This window comes from Glandiceps talaboti, chromosome 6 (assembly GCF_964340395.1).
Source record: "Glandiceps talaboti chromosome 6, keGlaTala1.1, whole genome shotgun sequence".
Taxonomy (NCBI): Eukaryota; Metazoa; Hemichordata; class Enteropneusta; family Spengelidae; genus Glandiceps; species Glandiceps talaboti.
The window spans coordinates 6,502,975-6,511,708 of NC_135554.1; the positions used below are offsets into that span (position 1 = coordinate 6,502,975).

Below are 8,734 nucleotides of genomic sequence, written 5' to 3' on the forward strand. Positions count from 1 at the left end.
CAGTAAAGGTCTTAAGAAAACCTGGTATTTCTCAATATATTTGTGTTAAACGTTTCTCAGTCTGAACGTTGAAAGGAATCAAATCATTTGTAGTGAAGACACGAAAATGCTTGAATAAGGGAATAGGTAAATGAAAAATGATTACTTCACCGACAGGTAAGCAAAAAGGCAGTGATAGCACGACTTGTCAAGGTTGTGACGTGGGAATATACAGGTGAGCTCGACAAGTGGATGATAAACCTGATCACGAAGCACCCTTTGATTGGACAAGAATTGTCATTGAATTCTACGTCATAGTGGAGGGCGAGGCGATACTATTGAATATTGTAGGGATGCAAATCAAGGGTACAAATATTGGCGTACTATACTTTGTTGTAATGCATGCACTATTTGAATTGGTATCGTCCAATAAGTGTCAAGTGTTCATCTTTAAAATTAAAGTCAATTTCATCACACCAGATCATAATCCGCGGTTACCCAGACTCTCATCGTTGAGGGCTCTACTACGACACCACTACTCAGTGTTATTCAGATGAAGGCAACGAAGCTGTTCTTGCAAAAAGCAAGTTTCAATTTTTTTCGATCGTTTAGCGGGAGGGGAGCAAACGAGGAAGATTGCAGCGGGGAAGTCTTGATTTTGATACAGTGGTAGGCGAAAACATGGAATTGTGGGGCGAGGGGCGCACATTGTGGACGTCAAAATGAATTGTAATTAGTACATGGCAAACACAACCGTTTTCCTGCTGGGGAGTGGGTAAATCATTTACAATATTGGGTGGGCTGGGGGGGGGGGCATATTGAAACCCGGCCTGTGGACGGAGGGCCGGAGGGCAGATATTCTTCACCGCCAGTTAAACACCCTCCCCAACAATTTTTTTCGGGGTGGGGGGGGGGGGGGAGGGTGCGATTGTATTTTAAAAATCTGCCCATTGGCGTCACCTAGTTATTAATCTACGGGATACATTGTATTTTATGTATTTTAATGTAAAACGTATTTTACATTGTCGTATACTTAAGATTTATAAACAATATTGAAGGTACGCAATCGTCCTTTTCTTACTTGTTTCGTACGCGCAGACTAGAGTACAAGAGATAACCGTTAAAGTTGAATCAGAATATTAATGTAGATACAGGTTGAACGATTCGTCGTAGTACAGTTCGGGACGTGTACATAATGCGCTTCTAATTCTGTCACCGTCGAAATTTGTATCAGAAGAGCGACCTCTACGGTCATATGTGCACATGTTCTATTTCTGTATCTTGATAACATTACCTGGTTGGAGAATCATTTGCATATATTTCAAAAAATATCTGTATAGCTTTTGATGAATGCAAGTGTGATGTGTAAATAAGTTGCTTTGTTTTGCATTTACGTCCATGGGATTATGTACCAAACACAAAGAACCATGCCACCTGCCGAGGCAACATCTGTTTATTATACCCAACGTTTCGGATCTATTCAATGATATTTCCACCTGTCCGGCAAACGTCGTATATTCTCCGTGCACTTTCACCTATTATGACCACCTGGAACGCTTTCACCATGCATGTTAACCTCGTCGCGTCGACAGGGAGACGAGAAACAGGGAGCCTAGCTTTGCATGCACGAGACTGACTTGTAAACTTGTGAGTACTCTTACACCATTTTCCGCAGGTCGAATATTTTGGACCAATGTCTGTCGTAACCATGTGACCTCAAAACATTGCATTACAGGGACAGACTGTATATGCACATTTCTGTCAAAAACAGCTCAGGGCCAATTGAGTTTTGATTCAAACACTGGTACTTCATTCACAGACAAGTGCAACTCAGCTCAATGACCCATTGCAACTGATTCAGGCATCTATAAATGTAACCCTTAGTTTTATAAGGGTGTACAATTTATAGATAAGAACCGCCCGGTAAAACCATCAACATTTCAAAGATTATAGTGTACACAAGACATTGGCCACGTGTTGTATTTACAATGGCAAATTCAGCAGTCGTTCAGATCAAAATATCACTTAGTACTCCTCAAGCTTCACGTGTAATTTATCCAAAATTATAATTCAGTAAAATGGTTTAATTAATAATAATATGATTTATATGATTTTAGTAATAACATGACAGGGATGATCTGATAAAATAATGGCAATTCGTGCATCTACTCTTCGGAAGGATACCGAATAAAGCCGACTGGTGATGACAGTACCTATCCGGGCTCAGTTAGCGCCCTCAAGAGGCCTTCGATTAAATATTGGGCAGAACAGCCCGGGTCACCGTATCCCCACTTCTACTATAATAATATCATATTTATCAGCAGTAATATGTACTTACAGAAAACTGAGACATTTTTCAGATTGTTTTAAATTGTTTGTGCATTTCAGGATTTAACAGAAAAGGGTGTAATAATCCTAGGCCTGTATTATTATTTTAGGAATGGAATGATCTGAAATACGCCGAACCATACCATGCACGAGCCAGGATCAGCAAAAAATATGGAATTTATACTTTGGTCGTTCTACGTCACGACAACGCGCGTCTATGTCACGACAACATGTGTCTACGTCATTGGTTCTACTGTGTTTGAATTATAACTCAAAATGCTCAAAATTGCTATTATTTCCCCCGATTTTTCTTTGATATTACAGGCGGTGGTATAATTATGATATTCTTCGGCAAATACTCGTGACCTAAGGGTTGTCATTCCTCGTCTAACGACTCGTAGTGACAAAAGGCCCCTTAGGCCATTCGTATTTTCCTTGACTGAACGAAGAATAATATTTCGAATTACACAGGAAAAAGAAGATGGCGTGATCGATCCGAGACATTAGTTCTATTCTAAGACTTTCAAATGTATATTTTTTCAGATATTTTTATTGTCTTTTTAGCGTTAGCGGATTAAAAATGTAACAATTCAATTTCATTTATTTTGTCATTCCAGGCAATAAATTTTACTGTAGCAATCATAGAAGTACGTTTAGCCATGCCAGATAATGATTTGTTTTCACTTAATTTAACCTGCTTCCATTGTATTTCTCGTCTCTATTTTCAGATCATTAAAACAAAGATGGGATACGTGGTAAAGCAAGTAATGGCGTTATTTTGTATTTTGTCATTGGTGTTACTGAGTTTCTTGTTGTTCCGTCACCCCACAATTGGTTAGTTTGTTTATCTCTGACCTCTTACCTCAGCTTATCAATGATGTGTTATTATAGGCCAAATAAAAGGGTGTGTTTTGACTGGGGTTCTACTTCCATGGTTTTGACGACATTTGAACTATTAAAACGGTTTGTGCGGGGAAAATATTGACCAACCAATTTCCAAACAACTCCATATATGCAGATGTAAAAGCTTATAATATCTAGCCTATCTGTAGACTTAAACGACTTAAAACGACTATCGCTACTAAAATTCCACTATCTTAACTGACATTTTGAATTTTCGCTATCGTTCCAAGTCTGTTCTAACGATTATTCAGAGCTAGTCTCAAATGGTATTCCTATAAACAGCGTGATTGGTCGATACATAATTAGACATATATAATTGTGTCACATCAGTGATGACTCAATAGTTAGACATCTTTGACCCATGTATGTCGATTCTATTCAAATTTACACTAATGTTTTGAACACGTTTTGTGTATAGCGGGCGGGGCTTAAATACTAGCTCTGAATAGTCATTAGGGCAGACGGAGCGAAAATTCAAAAGTCGGTATTTGGATAGCAGAATAGTATAGTAGCGATAGTGGGTTAATGAGGTAGGCTATGTAATAGCAGGAAAACAAAGAAAACAAAAGATTGTATAGTTTGGCCAGTAGGAGCGCTGTTCAAAGGAATCGTATGACCATGAGTAAGGGTCATAATAGTTGAGTATTATTACATCCTTTGAGCGAAAAATCACTATTTTCTACTTTTTGACAGCAAATGTTGGTTGTCTCCTCAACCTTCCAGACTTTGTCACATTATACTTTTAAGAAGTTGTCTTAGTCGCCATCCAAGTCTTAGTCACACTTTGCTGACCATCTCATGTACTGCCATGTGACTAGCGCCCCCATTTTTTCTCACGTGGGTGCTCTCCCTTGAGACATTTCTTTTGAAATGATTGCAAGGCGGTTAACCGGGATATGGTGTATTGATTATCTAAACCAGGTTAAGTCTAATCTGAACTAGATTATTTTGAAGGCAAAGACTTCTTAAATAGATAATTCACAACAATCTAATATTTATCAATGAAATAATATGATATTTAACATTCCATTCATAATAATGTGTTAATTGGTATGTTCCCTGTTGGCTGTAAGTTCACTATAGGTAAACTAAGGTATATACTATAAGCGAACAAACTAAATTCAAACTAAATGGGATTAAAAGATATTACACCTATCCTTTGATCCAATAGGTTTCACTCACCTACAATATCCCCATAATACTATCCAACGATGGTGGTCCATTGACAAGACAAACACATCAAAAGAGGTAAGACAAAGTACCGATTTGTTTGTGAGTGTGTGTGTGTGTGTGTGTGTATGTGTGTGTGTGTGTGTGTGTGTGTGTGTGTGTGTGTGTGTGGTTTTTTGTTACTTGTTCATAACAAGTCAGTGGGTATGTGACACGATACAACACAACAGAGAACAGCATAGTGTAGTGCACAACAGCAGTGCAATGCAAAACCGTACAATGCAAAACAAACAATACAATGCAAAACCGTACAATGCAAAACAATACAATGCAACACAACACAACACAACACAACACAACACAACACAACACAACGCAACGCAACGCAACGCAACGCAACGCAACGCAACGCAACACAACACAACACAACACAACACAACACAACACAACACAACACAATACAATACAATACAATACAATAAATATGACGTATAATTTTACGTGATATCATTACCAAATCTCAACATAACATCATATATATCGTATCATAATATAATACCATATACCACTTATTTTAATTTTGTTTACGTATCGTTATGTCTGTTCTCTCCATCTGCTACAGGATATGGGTTACATCGTCACACAGCGAAACCATAGACTTGAAAATGAATGCAGGAAACATCCAGAATTATCTAAATATAATATCCAACCATATCTCCTTGTAGATGACGAGTATAGAATCTTGTACTGCCCAGTTGCTAAAACAGGAACTTCAAATTGGCGGAGAGTTTTACTTGTCCTCCGACATACTTTCCAAAATGTGATAGATATAGGCCCGGGAGTGGCGTATAGATATCGATATAAATCATTGGCATCATATTCACAGAAACAGAAGTTGTTCCGTTTACAAAATTATACCAAATTCATGTTCGTCAGGCACCCCTTCACACGACTTTTGTCGGCTTTCAGGGACAAGTTTGTGGAAACACCGACTGAAATGTTCAGAAAGAAATATGTTCCCATTGCTAAGAAGATTTTAAATTTACGTTCACCCGGTGACAATTTAACGTTTAGTCAGTTTGTACAGTATTTGTTGAAGATTCCCCCGCAAACGTACAATCGACACTGGCGACCCATGCATTATCTCTGTCAGCCATGCGCGATAAACTATGACGTCATCGGTAAGTTTGAAACGTTGAACATGGATACCGAATATACACTTGCAAAAATAGGAGCTGAAGAAATCGAATTTCCAAATATTATTCCACACAAAACAAATAGTTCGTCAGTAGATGCAATGATGGAGTATTATTCACAACTGACGCATGAAGAGATTGAAAAACTTTACAAAACATACCAGTTGGATTTCGAAATGTTTGGGTACGATGTTCCAGATTATTTGAAATTTTCGAAACAACAAAATTGAAAACAAATAAAATGTAACAGTCTGTTAAATATTTGAATTCCTTTTTCCAGAATTGATAATGGAAGTGGTGATGATCATTATTATGATTTATTAGTTTTTTAATAATATTAACTTCGTTTGCATACTTGCAATAACAATGTGCTACAACCCGCGAAAAGACACCAATGCGTTTTCTTGAATGGTTCAGTTATATAAGGCCAAATAAAAAAAGTTGTTCGGTTCCGGTTACCTGACCCCCACCTAGTTTTTTATGCTGACCCGAAACATTTTCTTTACGTATTCGAGAAAAATAATAATAAAATCGCGAAAATCGTGAAGTCTCGCAAGAAATAGTGGGTGCGGAAACTGACATCAACTTAAAAAGACAATATAAAATTATACTTCCAACTTGTAATGGCTGTACATCTGATAGGAAGAAATAAACAACACAGAGACCATTTGGAAAACAGTGGAAAAATGTTCCTGCAATATGTATTCGAACCAGATATGCAAGTTTATTACATATCTGTAGTAATTTAGATTTCATGACTGTTTGAAATTAATTGTCCACTGTTTGGTATTGGATGTTTTATGCACAGTGTCCGGCTATGGTGTGGATGGTTAGGGTCACACGGTACGTAAACGTTAAACAAAGTTCCCCCCCCCAAAAAAAAAAAAAAAAAAAAAAAAAAATAAGTAGTGTTCCTTTAACAAATACATTGTTTTCCATGGGATCACCGCTTTTGAGTTAGTTCACCATGTTGTGATGATTTTCTATGACTGAAGGTTTTCTTTTCAGGGCACGTGAGCTATGATACATTGATTTAAAAGTTACAAGTCAAAAACACAAGGTCTTGTGACAATGTAGAGTTAAGAGAGGTGTTTCTCAACTCTCTAGGCTTTCATCACCCTTTGTTTACTAGAGCTAATAATGATTTTTATTCTATCTGGACCGACATTTATAAATACATCCGTGTTCCATTGTACATGATGATGGAAAGAAGCAAAACCTTTCTGCCATTTTCCTATAATAGGAGATACAACTTTGTGTTGTTACACTCTAGAAACAGTGTGCATGGAGTGTATGTGTTAAGCGATATGCTTCGAGTTTTGTTTTTTCAGTAACCTCAATGGCATCTACCATACATATAAATTGTTATTAGACGGTTATAAAGCTTGTAAGAGAATTAAATGTTTTACTCTGTGTGTGTGTGTGTGTGTGTGTGTGTGTGTGTGTGTGTGTGTGTGTGTTCGATATTTCAAACTTCAATGGTATGCTCATATAGCTATATAATTAGAGTAATTAAGCTTATATGTGCAAATACGTGAAAGGGGCCATGTACCCCAGACTACCATAGTGGTCTGAGGAAATACGTGAAATGGGCCATGTATCCCAGATTACCATAGTGGTCTGAGCAAATACGTGAAAGGGACCATGTATCCCAGACTACCATAGTGGTCTGAGCAAATACGTGAAAGGGACCATGTACCCCAGACTACCATAGTGGTCTGAGCAAATACGTGAAAGGGGCCATGTACCCCAGACTACCATAGTGGTCTGAGCAAATACGTGAAAGGGGCCATGTACCCCAGACTACCATAGTGGTCTGAGCAAATACGTGAAAATCCCAAACAGAAATGTAACTACAAATACATAAAATCAGAGCACAAATATCAACAAAACTACAACTATATACAAGTAAAATATACAAGGACAATATCATTCTTTAATGACGTATTAAAGACGCGCGGAACACATGATAACTCAGAGATGTCATCACAGGGCTGAATGAACTACGGAGCAATAATATACGGAACATGCATGCGCACTGTGGTCGATGCCATTTTGTTAAGCGAAAGTTTAATGGAAGAAAAATGTGTTATCTTTTGCATCGGTATGCACACCCAACCTTTCCACCTGGAATACTATCATACATTAATTGCAATGGTATGACATCACCATTTTGTTATATCTACATAAATTATATATGATGACATCATTTTATTCCATGACCAAATCCAACCCAAACTATAAAGTCTTTGTAGGGGTTTAGAATAATGACAGAATGTATTAATCTTGTGATATGGCCGATCGATTATTACAAATCTATAATGACGTAGTCGGTCATTGAATGAGTAGTATTGTTGAGTTGTATCGTTAACTAATATTGACTAAATAATGACTATATATATAATATATGTGAACACATTGTGTGCTGTTTCAAAAACAATTACAGAATTAGCCTACCTGTACACGTATAGGACGTTACTACACCATTTCCACTATATCCTACATGAGCTATTGGAATAGTTCCAATAGACCGGTCTCGTGACCTAGCTCGTAATCAAGAAAACGCCGGGGACTATTGGCATGAGGGCTGTCACATCCAGACCGTCGTTCGATGGTAAAATTGAAATAAGACGAGACGAGACGAGACGAGACGAGACGAGACGAGATTATATGAGCCAGGATGAGACATAAGAAGATAACATATGCTCATGAAATGAATTGAGTTGACGTGAAGAAAGATGAAGATGAAGATGAAGATGAAGATGAAAATGAAAATGAAAATGAAAATGAGATTAATTGTATTCCTTTTAGGGTAATTACAATGTGTGCAATTTAAATATTACGTCTACTACAATTACATGACAATGAGAGAGTCTCTCCAGTTCAGGGTGAACTGACTTAGTTTGGACGAATCATTTGGCAGTTTGAGTAAGTGATAATGATGTACAATCGCATACCGTACCGTTTTTCAACAACGGATAGTATTACAAATACAAGTCTTCAGCTGCTATACTGCCAAGCTGGCCCTCCCTCGTCTTTTTGACAGCAAATATTCCTGATAAAACAGCACGAACTGACTTTCTTGTTTAACGTTTTGACAACCTGATGTAACCAGCACCATGAACTGTATGCCTGTTTGGTGCAAAGTAAGTATTTTG

At 37.6% G+C, this 8,734-nt stretch overlaps 1 protein-coding gene across 1 annotated transcript; it reads left to right on the forward strand.

Annotated features, from left to right (window-relative positions):
• Positions 1–1,505: 1,505 nt before the first annotated feature.
• Positions 1,506–5,806, forward strand: LOC144436534 (carbohydrate sulfotransferase 11-like). The gene is made up of 4 exons (XM_078125344.1): positions 1,506–1,626; positions 3,036–3,141; positions 4,382–4,458; positions 5,003–5,806. The coding sequence occupies exons 2-4, from the start codon at positions 3,051–3,053 to the stop codon at positions 5,804–5,806; spliced, it is 972 nt and encodes a 323-aa protein (XP_077981470.1). The 5' UTR covers positions 1,506–1,626; positions 3,036–3,050.
• The last annotated feature ends 2,928 nt before the right edge of the window (positions 5,807–8,734 follow it).